The 18,554-nt window shown below is 40.0% G+C and overlaps 1 protein-coding gene across 5 annotated transcripts in view; it reads right to left on the bottom strand.

Annotated features, from left to right (window-relative positions):
* The window catches only part of NCKAP5 (NCK associated protein 5), a 718,925-nt gene that overhangs the window by 85,253 nt on the left and 615,118 nt on the right, over window positions 1–18,554 (bottom strand). For 4 of the 5 annotated variants that reach the window (XM_048483947.1, XM_048483949.1, XM_048483948.1 and 1 more), the window contains one exon: window positions 17,113–17,191. The exons of the other annotated variant lie outside the window; for it this stretch is intronic. In XM_048483947.1, the coding sequence (XP_048339904.1) occupies window positions 17,113–17,191 (79 nt within the window). The remainder of the gene's footprint in view (window positions 1–17,112; window positions 17,192–18,554) is intronic. 5 annotated transcript variants of the gene reach the window in all.

Raw genomic sequence — 18,554 nt, 5'->3', positions numbered from 1 at the left:
TGACAACGTGGTATTTGAAGTGGCTAGTTGTAAAATCTGATTTGGAAATGCTAAAGCAGTTAAATGGAAAAAGAGAATACCTCACTCTATAATGGATTGGTATAAGAAAACTTGAGAAACATGCTGATAGACAAAATAAAGAGAAATCAGGAAGTATTGTCTCCCCTACCTCTGTTCTTTTAATTTATGCTAATGATGCCAGAATAGGGACTTTTCTAGCCTTTTTCAAGATGTGTTTCTTCAACAGGAGATAGAAACATCTTAGAAATGACAACAAGACATCAGAGCAGAAGAGACTTCTTGGGTATCACTGCAAAGCTTAAGTAAATATCATTTTCTATGTGGGGGAGGGAGGGAGACTGAGAACAAAATATATATGTACACAAAGCATAAATGCCGTCGAAGCAAAACACATGCTTCAGAATAATATAGGCTTGATGAACATGATTCTCTGAGTGGAGGGATAGAGGCAAAACACCTGATGGAACAGCGAATGCTATTTTCTTTTGTTTCCATGAACACAGCCTCTGTCAGATATATATTTCTCCTTGTGACCTGGAGCTAGTCTCTCCATACGGTGGTTAAAGGATTGTAATGGGAATTTGCATGTAGCTTTAAAAGTAAATACCCAAGAGACAGATTTAGGAGTGCTAGCTGAAATCTGAGCAAAATTTAGGTTAAATGTCTGATAACATCTCCTGACAGAAAGCTCTTTAAAGCTCAGGCAGATTCCCCTGAGGGAAAAAAAGTAAGAAGTTCCACTGCTTGGGCAATTTCCAATTAGACTAAATAAAGGACTTCAGAATATACTGCAGTGTGCTATCTTATATTGGCTGATAATGCTCAATATGATCTACAAATCTTTTACTTTTCTCTTTTACGTTTCTGTGTATTGACTTTTTTTATAATAGTCCCCATTTATTATTTAATGCTGGCATAGCAAATAAGGATCTTCCAAGGTTCTCATCCCACATTCATTTTAGAGACTTATTACTATTTTTGCCACAAATCATTCATTTATTTGCCTCTGAAATAATGTTGCTAACCTTGGAACATTATGAGTGCTGACACACAACTGACTGGACCCTATAGACCTTTTCAGTCATTATAACAATATGTGCTGGGAGACCACCAATCATGTGCACTACCCAAAATTCTGTCAATATACATCACTGCCATATGTTGTAAACAAGGGTAAAATGCTTTTTTATTACGGACATGCTTAGGACACACAAACTGGTCACTCAGTTTTTCTGGAGTAATGTTTATGTGTACTGAAGCTGTCTGTGCATAATAATATGTGGGAACCCCTTTAACACAGAACACCCTTATCACAAGCATTGAGGGTGCAGTATGCTCCTGATATGCTTGGTTGGCGAGTCCCTGGTAGAAGAGACTGGATGTCTGAGAAACCAGACCTTGTTCTAATATTCAGACTTCACTGAAGTTCCATGTGGTCTCTCACAGAGAAGCAAATCCCACGATATAAAGCCCAAAGTGAATTAAAGCATTGCAAAAGATGGGGTTGGGACACTGGAATGATAGCTGTTCATGATTTAAAAAAAAATCCTAACTACTAAATACCAGGGAGGTTTTTTTTACACCATTTCCAATGTGAATAGGTCATTTCCCTGCAGGATTTTTTTTTTTTGCCTATAATAAACATATTTATGCTACATGAGTTGCTGGCAAGCAGATCTCAAACTACAGATGGTAGAGCAGATCTCTTTATTTGCCTGTCCTTTCTTTTCTCAGAAATGCTAAAACAACTGAGCACACACAAAAATTAATATATTTCTGCCAAATCAAAGTCACTTTTATAGTGGATGATATATGTTGGATGCACAATCATTTGATTTAATTAGTCAATGTTGGTTGCACCACTTTCTTTTAATTTTTTTTGAAAGCCATACCAGGAAGACAGGAGAAACTACTTTCAGTGAAAACCAAAAGAACAAAAATCAGAATACCTAATTGTGAAGTGGGTTGACTCATATTGATAACGAAAGCTGCAAGACCAGGCCATCCACACACAAGGTAGATGGCATACTCCCCAGGCACCCAGAACATGACCTCATAGATTTAGCCAAAGGGGGAAAAAAAGGATTTTCCCACATTAAAAAACCACAACCCAAACCAGCACGGAACATGGATCAGTGTGCACAGAATGGTGATGGCAGTTGAGAGTCCAAGTAAAACAACAATGAAATGAGATCATGAGGACAGGTACAAGCCCTGAAGAAGAAGAAGGAGAAGAAGAAGAAGAAGAAGAAGAAGAAGAAGAAGAAGAAGAAGAAGAAGAAGAAGAAGAAGAAGAAGAAGAAGAAGAAGAAGAAGAAGAAGAAGAAGAAGAGTAGGAGTTATATACCTCCTTTCTCTCCTGTAAGGAGACTCAAAGGGGCTTACAATCTCCTTGCCCTTCCCCCCTCACAAAAACACCCTGTGAGGTGGGTGGGGCTGAGAGAGCTCCGAAGTACTGTGACTAGCCCAAGGTCACCCAGCTGGCGTGTGCTGGAGTGCACAAGCAAATCTGGTTTACCAGATAAGCCTCCACAGCTCAAGCAGCAGAGCAGGGAATCAAACCTAGTTCCTCCAGATTAGAGTCCACCTGCTCTTAACCACTCACTGCTGCTCTCAAGTCAAAGATGTGGAATCTCATCTCTGAAAAGTTTTGCCTCATGCCAGCTTTAAAATGTGCTGCCTCATTTTGATCCTCTTATAGTCAAATTAGCTGCTTTTTAGAAGATGATGTTTATTTTGTGCTATTGTTCAGAGGCGTAACTGGGCCAAACTACGCTCGGTGCACAGTGTGTTTTTTCCAGCCCCCATAGCCCCCCTGCGGCGCCCCCCGCGGCACACACCCCTGCAGCACACACACACACCGTTCCCCCCTTCCAACACTCACATACGTTCCTTTTTCTATTTCTAGTACTTTTTGAGGCTGAAAAAAGCGGCCTCTTCACAGTTCAGGGAAAAAACTGCCTGACAAACTATACTTCCCAGGAGACCTTGTGAGCCCCAAGGTCTCCTGGGAACTGTAGTTCCTCAGGCAGTTTTTAGCCTGAACTGTAAATAGGCCGCTTTTTTCAGCCTCAAAAAGTACTAAAAAAGGAAAAGGAGCGTAGGTAAGTGTGGAAAGGGGGGCGGTGTGTGTGTGTGTGCCGCGGGGGAGGGGGGTGCCGTGGGGGGTGCGGGGAAAAGGGGGAGGGGCCGGAGGCAATTTTCCGCCCCCAGGCATGTGCCCAGTGCACGACGCACCCCCCCCCTTCCCCTTGGCGCTCCGCCGCTGCTGTTGTTAAATGACATTTTCGTAAGTTTCTAAGAAGATGCTATTTATTGCTTCTATTTTTTATTGGGGGGGGATTACCGCCCATTTTGGATAGATTATTGTTTCGTGGTTGCCTCACTTTGTAAGATGCCTTGATGATATTTACACGGAGGGCTGGGGTATAAATGACTCAGATAAACAAATACAATAATACCCCATTGCCTTTATCAAAAGTATGAATCTATGTAGGTCTAGACTTTCAATCAGTTTGCACTGCGTGGTCCTCCACTGCAGGCAGCAATCTTCTGGTGATAATCACTTCCTGCTCATGTCAAATATAGACAATGGCATGTATAGGGAGGCAAGAGGGGGCACATGACCCAGGCGCCATTTGCCTGGGTCACGTGGGAGTGTATTTTGGCCACCCCTGCCCCCCACCATATCCCCCCAAGGAAAGTAAGGAGAATTTTAAAGGTTAAAATTAACCTCACTTTCCTCCAAACACACCAAGGCCAGCAATACACTGGAAGCGGAGACAAGGCCAGGAAAGGAGCACTTCTCTGGCCTTGTCCCCACCCTCAGTGTGTTGCTGGCCTCAGTGCGCTTGAACAAAGGAAAGTAAATTACCTTTTTTGTGGTGGGGGGGCCACAGGGAGTTCAGCTGGGTGCGTGGCACTCGGGGCAAGCTCCAGGCATCATTTTTTTGAAGGTATGCCACAGAATGCAAGATCTTACATGAACTGAAAGCATATTGGAGGATCACATTCCATAGTACAGGACCACAGCATTCAGCAGAGAACCATATTAAGTATATCCCATAGCCCACCCTTCTTCTAAGGAGCCTAGACTTGTGTGTAGTCTAAAGAGCCCATAGTTATCCATTAAGCATCATGGCCCCAAATAAGGATTCCCACCCACTGGGTCTTACTTCTCACATCTGTAAACCCTTTCTAATTCAGTCTTTTATTATACTACCCATTATTGAGAGAGTACAGGCTCTTTGAATACCTCATTTATAACATATGTTGCTTAGCATCATAAAATTTGGATACTACACAGTTTCACTTATTGTTATGCATTTCTTCTATTTTAAATTCTCTTACAGTAATTATTTAATCTAGGAACATGGAACTGAGTATCAAATAGGTCACACTTTAGCAAAGGCCAGCAACCTTTTCTAATTAAAGAGATACAATGTCAAAATTCAGAGCAAGAGATCAATAAAGAGGTAGTACAAGAAAACTCGTTTGCATAACAGAAAGTATCCAACATAACATTGTTGATAATCGACATGTTGATGAATAATAGCATAACTTTATGCCATAATAACCTTGAAATACTTTTTTAATGGAACTTCAGCTGCTAGATCATTTTACTAATTTCTTGGAAGTTCACCATAAGAATTGGTCAAATTCATCACCTCTTCATCACCGACTAGCTCATCCAAGGGCAGCAAGAACCTCCCTCTTCAGCCCTCATCTTCCCTCCTGTAAAGTTCCCCATCCCTACCTTGTCAGAACTCTGCCTCTGCTTTTTTCTTCCTTTCCCAGCTTGTGGAGCAGCTCTTCAGATCACTTCTAAATGGCTGCCATTTTAGGAGGGTCCAGGCAGTGTGAAGGCACAGTGAAAGTAAGTTTCATGCAGCTAGTGGCTTCCATTACCTCTGGTTGCTGCCATTTGTTGATTGACACTCTAAGAGCCAAGACTGCCCTCTGCTTTGTTGCCAGTGTGTGCTGGTTGTGGCAGTGGAGAAGCACATACACTGTGAAGGTGAGTGCCCCTGCATGATCTTGGGGCCATATCTGGATCCAGAGCAAGCCATGGCTTGCTCCTGAGCCATAGGTTGCCACAGTCCTGATTTAATGAGAATACTGAGCCTCTTAGATTGATGTACAGTGTAAATTGCAGCTCAGGGGTAAGCCCAGATTAATTTTTAACAAAGTGGAAGTGCTGTTACTTAGCATGTGAATTATGAGATTATGCTATCTCTTGTGGATGTCATCTTCATTATTGCCCATCAGTCTTTTTTCAAAAGGTTTTTTCCCTGTATCACTCATTTCTCCTAAACACCAAGATGTTACATCAACTATATATGATAAATGTAAGAGAACAAGCAGAAAAAAAAGCATCCAGCAATTGAGACAATCAATCTATTTACCTAGTACATTTTACTCCTGCTTTTCATCCAGGGAATCTGAGGCTATGACCGTTACAATCTCTTCCTAATTCTATTGTTCGAACAACCCTTCCTACTTCTATTGTTCAAACAACTTCCTAATTCTATTGTTCAAGCAGCGCCTCCTTTGCGAACAGCACCCCAGGGGCTGTTTTTTTCCCGTCCTCGGGGCGCTGTTTTTTGGCCGTGCAGAAATGGCCTTAGATTAGGTTGAGAGCATGACTGGCCCAAAAACAGCCAATGAGTCCAACTACTTCAAATGGTGGGAGTTCCATTTATATAACTTGTATGGAGTTCTGTATATGGGGCTTCCAATGATTTTTTTAACACTTGCTTATCAGGTGGTGTGGGTGTCTGATTTGAATTGGGACTATGGTGCAAGAGTGCCTCACCTCAATTTCCCCCCTCACCTCTTGGTTTTCATCATTTTGTGCATGGGGGGGGGAACTCCTCTCCGCATTTTCTCTTATATGTGGGTAAATTTACTCATAAGTAAACCCACAATTACATGAAGCAATGATTCAACAAATTGACAAGACATCGACTGAATGAATCAGCAAAAAAGAAAGAAACATTTGGAGGAAGTGAGTGCAGGCAAACATAATGATAAAGGGGGGGATAAAAAATGTTCTGCAGATGTTCTAAACGATTTGTGTGGAAAAGGTCATAGAAATCTGTGATGTGATAAGAGACATGGTCGGCTATTTGCAGAAACTCTCAGGTTGTGAATTAGTGCTTAGAGATACCGTATATTCTGAAAAGAATGTTCTTCAGTGCAGAAATATCCTGAGATTGCATGAGCACCTTGGGAACACAGAGCAATTTCATCTGCTCATAATTGTTTAATAAGCCACAAGGTATTGGGTATGGAGTGGATTCCATGGAATGATACTCTCTGTAAATATATGTACTTCATGACCTTCTTAATGCCAATTTTAATTACCAGTTAATATTTTGAGGAGAAAATTAACAGACTCCTCAGTTCCTTTTTCTAAAGTTTAAATTTCAGCTAATAAAGAAGTTTGTTTGGTTTTTTGCATTTCAGGACACAAGTTCACCTCCTCCAAAGCAGCTGATACAGTAATCTCTGCAACGGAAGCTAAGCATATCTAGGCAGGAGAAGCAGCTGGTAACAAGTGGTAATGATTTAAAGCCAAAACACGAATAGTTGTTTCCTTCAGGAAGTATGCCTTCCTTATAACAAATGTTTGAAGTATTGAAGCTACTTTTAGCTTTGGAAACAGAATTCTGCAACTATATGCTGGCTAGAGACTGAAGTTGGCATGTAATGAATATTAATGCACTCGGTATATCTTGCACTTGGCAGGGTTTTAAATTTTCTACCTCTTTTGAACATGTTATGGGTGATTAAAGGATATATTTCCATTACTGTTATTCATTTCTATGAACCTGTCTTGCAAAGTGTATCAAATTTCTGCACTCTCTCTCTTTCGATAAATGCTTATTTTCTTAGGTTTATCAAAACTAAAACTGAGCTTCTGTTTTTTCTTCCTTCTTCTCAGATGTTTTCCCAGAACTACATTTTCTTCTTGATAATATTGCTGTTTGTTCTTCTTTTAAAATTCAGAATCTTGGAATACTTTTAAATCATTATTTGATCTCTTGTTCCTTATGTCCACGATCTTGCCAAGCCTGGTTATTTTCAGTTGATCGATATGTCCAAGATTTGCTCTTTGTTGACAGTACCAAAATGCTGATTCATTTTCTTATTTTTGTAATATTCTTCTTGTGGGCCACTGTGTTTATAATCTTAAACCTCTATTTTAAATGTGCCACTTACTCGATATTTTCTGTTCATTGTTCAGATCATGTTACTCTTTGTATTTTTCATTGACTTATTCCCATCTCCACTTTAAACTTTTTGTCATTTCAACGTCTCCATACTTGCTTCCTTCTCTATAAGTTCCTCCTTATGCTCTTTGCTCCTTATAGAATTTTGCATCTATTTTAAGTGGATATTATTACAAAAGCAATGGTTATGAAATTATTATATGAAGAATTACATTGAGGAATAATAGTTTTCTTACTGTAAATTTGGATCCTATAAATAATCTTGGATAAAAGTGTGGATGATGGAAGCAATGTTGATTTATCAAAACATTTATACCTTTTATTTCTCCACTGAATTTACATTGAACTTACTTCCACATAACCATAGTGCACTGAATAAAGCAGTGGGTCACATCAGGGAGATGATGTGGAGGCAGGCAATGGCAAACCACCTCTAAACATTTCTTCCCTTGAAAATCCCATCAGGTGTGCCATAAGTCAACTGGGACTTGACAGCAAAAAAGAACTGCAGGATCCTTGGAAATGTTGTGGAATGCATGGGGGTTGCAATCAGAAGAGATCTGACAAAAATCCCCCCCCCCTTTTATGTGAGCTCACTCTGTTCATGGATGAGCTTGCTCAAAAGAAGAGGATAAAAATTCCCGCCAATTTCCCCTTCTTATTACAGCTCCCACTCAAGGGTGTGCAGAAATCATTCAGGGAGTGTTACCAGCCAAACCTGAGGTGAGATGTGTGTGTGTGGGGGGGGGGGGGAGGGTATTTTTAGGAAGCATCTGTCCTCTATCTGTCCTCCTACTCTAAAGAATGACTTAGTAGTACAGGCCAAAGATGAAAGCCATCTCAATGGTACCAACATGGGAAAAACCTGTCTGGGCATATCTCCCTGTTGGTCATTTAAATGCACAACTGTCAGCTACAGCTTTCCTAAAGCAATCAGGAAAGACAAAGCCTAAGCCTGGGAAAACCAGTCCCCATCTCAGGCCTTTGAAACATCTCTTCAGTTTACAAAGAATGTGCTAACCAATGCAATCAAGGTTCCAGCTAGCTATTCTTCAACTCTCTAATCCTATCTTGTGTTTCCTGCTTTACATCTGGGAAAGACCACTTCCATTTGAACTGGAAATTTAAACATTTCTGGAAGCTCCCTGGGCTTGAGCCATCAAACCATCCATCGCTTATAGGACAAGAACTACCTTTGCCTAGGAAAATGAGTTCTCTTAGCATAGCTAGAAAGCCAGATTTTTCCTTCAATTAGACTGCTCACCTTGCAGTTCAGTATTGCTTGGACTACCCTTTGGTCTAGTCATGCTATTCTGTTCAGTATTTCCTGGACTATGTTCTAGTTTGGTTATACTGCTCCCAGAGCTGCTTTCACCTCATCTCTTTGGAGTTCAAAGCAGGCATTAAACTCTGCTTCTCAGACCATTCCTCTTCTGACAGGTAATTAGTCCCCATGTTGCCCTCCAATCTATTCCAAACCCCATTCTCCCTTTTCTAAATTCTAGGACTTCTCAAACATTCTTGTATGCATGTTTAACCTACCTGCATGCTTGTGAGTTCATTATTTTTTGTTCCTGAATGAAATTGTTAAACTTTACTCTTGGTCTCCTGTGGATTTCTAGCAGCGAGAAACCCTGGTATAAACAGGCAGACCAACCCAGTTAAGCAAAGGCTGTCTCTCACTAATTCTCCCAACCAAAAAGGGAGCATATCCTACCATTTCAGGTAACAGGAGGGAAAACACAAGGTATTTTAATTGCAACTGCAGATCACCTGATGCTGATCTGTAGGATTCTAGGAGGAGAAGCAAGCAGTCCATGGATACCCATCACCCTATGCCATTCCCAATGGTTTTGTAGCCCCCAGAAGCAGCACAAGGCACTGAAGCAGGAAGGGAAATGTGACAAAAATCTTTTCTGTAAGCCTGCTAAGGATGCAAGCCACTAGGAATATACAGCATACCTCGTACTTACATACACTCATCACAACTGCAGGGAGAAACTCTTGGATACTGCTTATTATCATTCAGTTTGTGAATGGTACACAACAATAATGATTAAAAGTAATAAATAAAGTATTTTGTCTAACAAGGAAGCTGACCTCTAAGCTTTTGTATCCCACAAAGAGAAGGGATTGCTAACTCCCCGCCTTACTAATGCTGCATGAGAATTGGCAATTAGACAAGCGCTGTGTGCATTATCTTTAAGAAACAGAAAGTAATTATTTGTCTTTGCCAGACTGTGACGACAGGTAACATGACATTATTTAGAAGATACTAACGCATGCTAGATGCTTACTATTCAAGGAAGGTAGAATTTTCTTTAATCCTCAAGTTACATAAATATTTATTACTATGTGCGTACCCCTCAAGTGCAGTAACTCCTATGCATTATCACTTTTAGAACCCCTGTTAACTCAAAGGTTATTCGAGAATATGTAATCTCCCCAAACCAAGATAATGACCAGGCTGGACAACAATTTGCCATCACCAAGGTTAATATGGCTTTCCGATTAGTAGCATTGAAGCTGTGTTCTGGTATCACTGGCACAGCCTGACCCTCTACAAATGACCAACTGCATACAGAGAATACAAACAAGTCAGATTATAACAAAATGGCAATACAGTGGTAGGCAAATAATGATCTGGTTGTAGTTGTGAAATTGTTAAAACAATAAATAGTTTCAAAATAGAGAAAAGGAGGTATATATTTCAATCAGCACTGGAGACAGATTTAAATTACTGCTAGAGTCCTTCATCCTGGAAGCTTTTGCTAATATTTTTTGAACCCAGCACAATCTAATCTACTTATGTTTGTGCAACATCTACTCCACACTATGCTTAAGACTAAAGAAAGCTGTGGATTTTGCATTGTGTTCAAGAACACACCCTCTGTTTTCTGTTTAACATTCTGTTTGACATTTAGGTGAACTTGAAAGCTTGCTCTTAACTTTTGGCTTTGTTATTTTGGTTGCAACAATCTGACTTGGCCGTTCTTCTGGAATTTAACAAAAAGGTTTCCAGTTGAAGGACTGACTGCTTTCATTAGCAATTTTGAGACTGTCAAACCCAGGCTCCAATGTACACAGACTGTTTTGCTATAGAGAAAAAACAACCAATTCAAGTATGTGTTGCTTGCTATTGGAAGTTCACCACCAGGGGTGCTTAGCTGGGAGTCAACCACGCCCACTGACTCCATCTTGAACTCTGCACAGTAGTTGGCACAGCAAATGTGTCCGTTTGGCTATCTGGCCTACTTTTTCTCTCTTATACATCTGACATCACTATGTTGTGTTCCTCAGTGCTCTATGTAATTATGAACTATTCTTGCATTGCCTATAAAAGGACCATAAAGAGGGCTGATTCCTTAAAAGAACTGACATGCAGTAACGTTTGATCGAGTGTTCATCTGCTTCCCTTAAAAAAGCAACTTATTCCCACCCGTCTCATGTCAACGTGCCTGTTATATTTCAGTTTGTCAGCTCTTCAAAAATCATAAAACTGCAACTACAAAGAAGGATGTCTGTGTATACACATCCTCTTGTTATGTCTAAGACATTTTTCCCTACTTGCTTGTCCCCGGGGTGCCTTAGAAAACAAACCACACTCTGGAAGTGCCAGAAAATGTGTGATTATACAGGTGGCATTGTGCTCACATAAACGATAGCTGAAAAACTTGATCCACTGCCATTCTTCTTATCAAACTGTAACACCTCGGAGTACAGATTAAAAAACACACACACCAGAAATAAGTGGAAATTGATTCAATGCTACTGATTTTGTTCGAATGTGTTTTCACAGCTGGCAACTTATGGCATTTGCCTCCAAAGGCATTCAAGAATTCTTTAAATTTTCTTGGTTGGCCAAGTTGGGAAGAGATAAGGAATACATAATTCCTTTATCTGATCAAGTGTAAAATGAATAGCTCAAAAAACTATAGCTGGCGATAAGATGATTGCGAAATGATTCTCTTTAATTTCTATCAAAGGGCTGATTGAAGAAATTAAGAGTGACGTTGATAAACTGCATTCCAAGACCTGTAAGGCTGCATAATGAGAAAAGGTGTTTATTTTAAAAAACCAACAACATCTATTTGTTGCAGTCAAAACTTGCTCCCAAAGAAGAAGAATTTTGGGGATTATTCCCTTCTTCCTCTTCTTCATCATTCTGACACCTTGCTATTCTAAAAGCAAAGCCTGTAAATGTGTTCTATTTGTATTTCATCATTCCATCCATCATTTATTTTGTTGCATGATTCTGCTCTATCTTAATAATTCATCACAGCACTCACCTAGTCTGACTCCAGTTTTGCAGTTTTCTAATGTAAATGTATTTACTCAAATATGTCAGAGCTTAATAGAGGCATTACAGTGTGACACATGCCAAATTTAATGCACAGGCCTCATTAATCAACTCCCTCTGCTCTTCCCAAGCAAGACATCTGACTATGTTTTTGAAGAAGATACTATGGAGGGTACTGTGTATAGAAGGAACACACTATATGATTATGGACTAAGTATGTTATTCAGTAACAAATAACAAATATTATATTGAAGTAAGTGAATATTCTCAAAATAAAGGCAAATTAATGCATTTTTAATACTGGGAAAAATTGGTACCATTTTTAGGCAGAAGTAGAGGTGGGATCCAGCAGGTTCTCACAGGTTCCCGAGAGTAGGTTACTAATTATTTGTGTGTTCAAAGAGGGGGTTACTAATTGGTGATTTTGCCATGTGATTTTTGCCGTAGCTACGCCCCTCCTCTCAGCAGTAGCGCGCAGAACTTGAAGCAGTCTAGCAGGAGGTGCACCGGCGTGAGGGGCAGCCTGCGCCTACATGCATTCGTTTCTCGCCCAAGGACCGGCACAGCGGCTGCATGCTTGCCACAGCCCCATCCAGGAATGCCCCGCCCCCGGAATGCCCGGCCACGCCCCCGTCGTGCTCCGCCCAGCCCCATTGGTGCTATGCCACAGTTTGAATCCCACCACCATGGGAACCCGTTACTAAAATTTTTGGATCCCACCACTGGGCAGAAGAATCTCCAACTGTCTACATTAGGTTCCATGGTTGCAATGTCAGGACAGATCTGGTATAGAATAGTTAACAGGAGTGTGAGCTGTGAAGTCCTGACCTTGCCCTGGCCATAGCAAGAGCAACTATGAAACAACTATCTCTCAAAGTTGAATGGAAATAACATTAATCTCCTTCACAATGTTCTCGTAAGATTTAAGAGCTCTAAATATTCCAAAAGGGATTATAAATATTAACTTTGATGTTGATTAAAAGAAAGTTAGTTGCACTAAACAGTACTGGAATCAGCAGAACCAAAATGTATTGCAACTGATTTGTCCCAATCAGTTGGATCCAGTGAAAATGCTTGTGAAAGGACCTGGGGAGCAGACCTTCCTCTGACTTTGTTTCAAAAATCATCTCTGAAGGTTAGGGGTGCCTCACAAAGAATTGTATGATAGTATCAGAAGTTCTACTGACAAGTGACAACATTTCAACAGCATTCTTAACTTCTGGAAAGGGTAACTGAATAAACAAGAAACTTTCCAGGAAAACATGAACCCCATCAGAAGCACAGCCTCATCAGAAATAAACATCCTCTCATATACACTTAGAGCAGGATTATATCATAAAACATTTAAGCACACCAAGGTCTTTATTACTTAATAAACACCTGGATGGGTAGATAAGGGTTGGAAAAGATTGCTACATTAATTTACAATAATTCTTTCACCTTTAATGTTGCTGTTTAAATGAGAAAGCCATAGAGGACTGAGAGTAATGCGGTATGAATCAACTGTCCTAAATGAAATCTCTTTGAACAAGATTTTGATGCTATAACTTCCTTCTGAACTTTTTGCTCGCAGCTAACAACATTTTTTCTATATTACACATTTCATCAAATTGTATCTGAAACACTCTGGCTGAAAAAAAATCCAGTCCCTACAAAAAATATATGTTCCCATCACCTTGCCTTGCTTTCTTTGAGAGAACCGAAATCTGTGGCTGGAAAAATGCCATCACAAGTATGCAACACCAACAACCCTCAATTTCAAGAACACTGAAGATTCACTATCCTCAGCTGAACTTTTTTACTAAGTAAGGATGACTACAATAAAAAGTACATGAAAGGCAGACCCTTCTTTTCTGATCAGATTGCTTTTAAATTAGACTGTAGAACTGCAGAACCTTTTGAAGAGTTGTTCTTGGAAAGTGAAAAAAAAACACTGTAAGAAAATGGTTGCTGTAAGGTGGATGATTATCACAAACTTTAATAGACTCGTGTGCCCAGAGACACAAAATCTAGAAAAAAGAAAACCCTTCAGCCAGTGGTGGGATTCAAATAATTTAACAACTAGTTGATTACAAGCACCATTTTAACAACTGGTTCTGCCAAAGTGGTGCGAACCTGCTGAATCCCACCACTGCCTTCACCTGAGTGTACACCTTTTATTACAGCACAAACAATCATGCCTCTGGCTATATTTTGGATGTTGATTTGGCTTGTTTGAAATTTCTCTTGATTCAGTTTAGTTTTCTTTTATTTTTAGAGGAATATTAAAGTTCCAAAAGTCAATTAGCACTACACAATCTGTCCTGAAAAAAATCCCTATAATTTTATTAAAGATTCCAAAAGATTAGCTCTCCTAAAAGTGTATAATCATAAGTAGTACAAAACAGAGAACTGAATCCTATCTTCCCTATGGTTGGAAATTACATAGTAAGATCTTCAGTCAAAAATTCCTTTATTTTTTCTGATATTTTCAAGCACATTGAGGATAACTAAGACATTATTCTATAAACACTAGAATGGATCCCACCAGCATGTTCTGCTGGTGCTAGCATGGTGATGTGTCATTGCATTTTTATTCCAGTCTTCTACAGAGCCACACGGCAGCAAACACGATTCTCCCTTTCTCCAACCTGCCTCACAGCAACCCTGTGAAGCAGACCAAGTTCAAATTGTGTTTGGTCTGAGGTTTCCCAGTGAACTTCATGGCTCAGTAGAAATCTGAACCTGGAGTCTTGCTGGTTGTATTCTGAGACTCTAATCACAACATCATGCTGAACCTAGTGCTGTGTGAAGCTACTAGGGCCGGGGGGGGGGGGGGGGCGCCACGCACCAGGCACACGGATTTGGGTCACATGGGGGGCGTAAAATGTCCCTAGCCCCTCTCCCTTCCCCTGCACTCCACCCATGGTGCCCCCCACACTTACTTTAGGAAACTGAGCAGGTTGGAGAACAGGCCTGCCTGTTCTGGTGGGAACTACATTTCCCAGGAGACCCTGGGAAATGTAGTTCCCACCAGAACCGGCCTCCAGCCTGCTCGGTTTCTTAAAGTAAGTGAGGGTGGGGGTGGGGGGCGCCGCGGGGAGGGGGGAGCCAGAGTGCACACCGGGCGCACTCTGGCCCAGCTACGCCTCTAACCTAGTGCAACACTCCAAGAGGCTATTGCACTGCTGTAGCAGACTTTTGCATTGGCAGACTGTTGTATAGAAGGAACACACTACACCAATGGAACAGACTAGTAAACTTCAACTTTATACAACTGGATGCTTACCTACACAGGTTTTCACATTGTAACCTACCATACAGTTTGGAAGATTGTCATTTCTTGGATTCGGCAAAGGGTGTCCTTGATATTCTTCCACTGGCAATAAAGTATATAACAAAACTGAAACCTGGGTGGTTCCTTATGCTTTCAATCTATATAAGCAGCCTTGAAATGTACATGTTTGCACAGAAGTATCAATACTGGCATCATGCACTTTGAGACAGAAAGAAAGAGGAGAGAGACCTTATGAATGGGAAGTTTATGGGAACCAGTTCATTCGGTTTTAAATATTTAATTATATTTAATTATATTCAATATTTTATTATATTTAATATTTCATTATATTTAAGATAACCCCGAGTCCCTAACTTTGAAATGACAAAACTACATTGTTTTAGAAATCTGTGCCAAAGTGTAGAGTTTGGCTTGCAAGTTAGCTTACTGTTTAGAACAGTGGTTCTCAACCTTCCTAATGCCACAACCCTTTAATACAGTTCCTCATGTTGTATTGACCCCCAACCCTAACATTTATCCCTTTTACAGATGAAGAACACTGATGCAGAGAGTCTTAGGCGACCCCTGTGAAAGGGTCGTTCGACCCTCAAAGGGGTCCCGACCCCCAGGTTGAGAACCGCTGGTTTAGAAGAATGATCCACATAAGGAGTTTAAAACAACAGTGTTAATAAGGACAGTTATCCTTTTATGGATAACTGTATCTCCCCCCATCTCTATATATACAACTTCTGCTTTGCTCTGTTGAATCTTTAGTTTTTCCAGCTAAAAAATGTTATAATGAGACAGTGTTTCATTAAAATGCGGCCACCTGACAATTCATCATCATAATCTTTAAATTACAGTTTTGAATCAGCTGCTGTGATTGGAAAGAAGTTGGAAACAAAAAAGCACATAAAAAGCAGATTGTCTGATTGTGGCACCCTGGGAACCTAAAGCTGTGAGCTGGCAACAAAGACATATTCAGTGGATGGAAACAGGATGAAGATGAATAATAGCCAGAAAGCCCATCCCTGAATATTACAGCTTTATTTAAACCAGGGCACAGCCCTAGACTATGTTCGTAATACTCAGCCTCAGAATACATAACTATACACATTAATAAATATTTGAAATGACTTTCCTTGATAACAGGGAATTCTACTAGAGTTCTTTTCAGAATATGCTACTAGAGTAAGTACTATATACTATAAAATGATACACAGTTATTGAAAAGTCATCCCCAAAATTGAAACATAGCATATGATCCAGTTATACTAACATGACCGGGCTTTATTTATAGACCTTAAAAAATTAGACCAAAGCTTCATCAAGCCCAACGTGATTTTCTGCAGAGGTCAGACAGGAGCCCCTAGGAAACCTATATGCAGGGCACAAAAGCCAAAGCTTCCCCCTATTATTACTGTTCTGGCAATAGTGCCCTTTACTCATGACTATTTAATTTAGCCATCATGGTTAATATACACTGAAGGGCCAATCTTTCATAACTCAGAATAATCCTCTTTCAAATTTATGCCAATGGCCAATCATTACACCGTAGGGCAGTGAATTCCATAATCCATCAACTGTATATCTTGCATGCCACACCTGCCAGTTTCACTGGTGTCCCTGAGTTGCAGAAAACATAACTTGTAGCTCATCAGTACATGTACAGCCCCAAAAGATAGAAAGTAGCACTCCATCAGAGCCATTTCAAGCCAGGAAGGCAATGCAGAGAGAAGGTCTAAGTTCCTTCTCTCTGTGTGTCACAGTCCCTATTCGTATTGGACCTGTGCACCTGGGAACTATACCATTTTGGAATATACCTCTCCAACCAAATCATATCTTTGGGGAAAACATGACATGTTGCTGGGCCCAGTAAAGTCACTGAAGAGTAGGCTTCTCATGAAAGAGTAGGCTTTCCCTGTTACTCTCTTGACTTGTTTTTCTTGTCCACAGAGTAAGAAATACAAAAGGAACAAAGCCTGATGAATCAAGCTATCATTTGCACAACCTCTATATAGTGCTCTGTAATTCAGATCAGTTTGCCTTTTTTGATATTATTTATTTTATAAACACCACTGAAAACTGGATATGGTTGTACCGGATAGAGGATTCTCTGTCCGCACCAGGGGAGGGGAATGGCATTCTTAAAAATAAAACCAATTGAATAATCCAACAAGGAATTAAGCCCTCTTTGTCCACTGGGTGTAAGTATAATTAATCCTCTGTTGGATTGTTGCCTCTATAAATAAAGGAAGAAAATGATCTGCATATTAAGATCCAGTTTACTGCTGTTTTACCTATTACGTGGCTTTGACACGTTGAATCAGTGATGGTGTGTTCATCATCCTCGTGGAAGGTTTCAGTTACTACTGTAGCCTGTATTTAGTTAAAAAAAAAGTAATTATAAACTTCCTCAAATATCTGTTCCAACAATATCACCAGGTGTCCTGTGATTTTGTGGTACCTCTCATCTACATGTATAATAACGTCAGGCTCATACCTTAACAAAACTTCCAAACTGTATACAACGTGTATTTTCTATGAATGACATTTTAATAAAATCAAGAATATACAAGTGTCCAAAAAAAAGTAATGTTTTGGAAAAGTATGATTGCTCAACAGGAAACATCTTATGCCATGATTTACTTTAATAAGAATTTTTTAAAAAAACAACAACATACAGGTCTGATGACCCTGTGGTTATCTCTCTGCCGGTATATCACATCTCATTCAATTCGCAGGAGACCATCTTAATGTATAACACTGATCATTTCATTCAGTTGCAGTAATTAATGACGGCGTCTTCTTCAACTATCTTAAAAAGCATTTCATTACCAAGTTGGAAACCACATCATATTTAAAAATTCATGAAAGAACAAAGGGCCAAAGTATACTTTACATACCAGCTGCATTTACTTTTATCTCTGCTTTATGTTAACCCTACAAGGTAGGATGTGAGTCTGAGTGGCTTTGACACTCAGGGGAAGCGTTCTTAAAGTTTTCTCTTCCAGCTGTTTCCCCATTCATAACATTCCTCCAAGTTGCTTTTTTGCCCTGTATCTTCAGGTGGAACTCAGCTAGGTTACTGATTTTTAGTAGAAGATATGGGAAGAGCCAAGCATTCCCTTTCCAAGACCCACAACTGACGGAGGCAGTTTGGTGTCAAAAAAGGCAGACAGTAACACACCATTAACATAAAATATCTAAATCAGGTAAAATTGAGTTTGGACGCAGACAATATCATTCCTATGTTTTGCTGCTATGGATACATGAAGAGTTCAGTTACTGTTCCAATATCCCGAATGCTGCTTTGCCAACCTGTGGGCAATAGTTTCCTGAAAAACAAAGGTATGTCTGGGAGGAAATAATACAGTCCAATGTGACTTTTCCATGGAATATGTGCCTGAGAATGGCAATGGTCAGACTGACCCAGCAGAGTTCCAAATCAAGCCAATATGCCTTCATTCTAATTGATAAAGGCCTCTTTCATACATGCATGAATAATCATGTATTCCAATTCCTGTTCTACTATACCATATTGGTGCATTATGTGTGTGAAAACCATAAACATGTTGGGATGAACCAATTGTAGGTGTCCTCCCCACTGTGCTGTTCATAAAATGCTTCATCTGCAGATGTAAAATGAGGATTTCCTTGACTTTTCCAGAATTTTACTCTGCCCTACATGCTGTTCCTCCAATAACTAGTAACATAGTGATCCAGCTATGCACATAGCTAC

This window comes from Sphaerodactylus townsendi, linkage group LG02 (assembly GCF_021028975.2).
Source record: "Sphaerodactylus townsendi isolate TG3544 linkage group LG02, MPM_Stown_v2.3, whole genome shotgun sequence".
NCBI classification, from domain to species: domain Eukaryota; kingdom Metazoa; phylum Chordata; class Lepidosauria; order Squamata; family Sphaerodactylidae; genus Sphaerodactylus; species Sphaerodactylus townsendi.
Note: the sequence above shows the minus strand (reverse complement) of the source record. Positions and strands in the feature narration are given on the sequence as shown.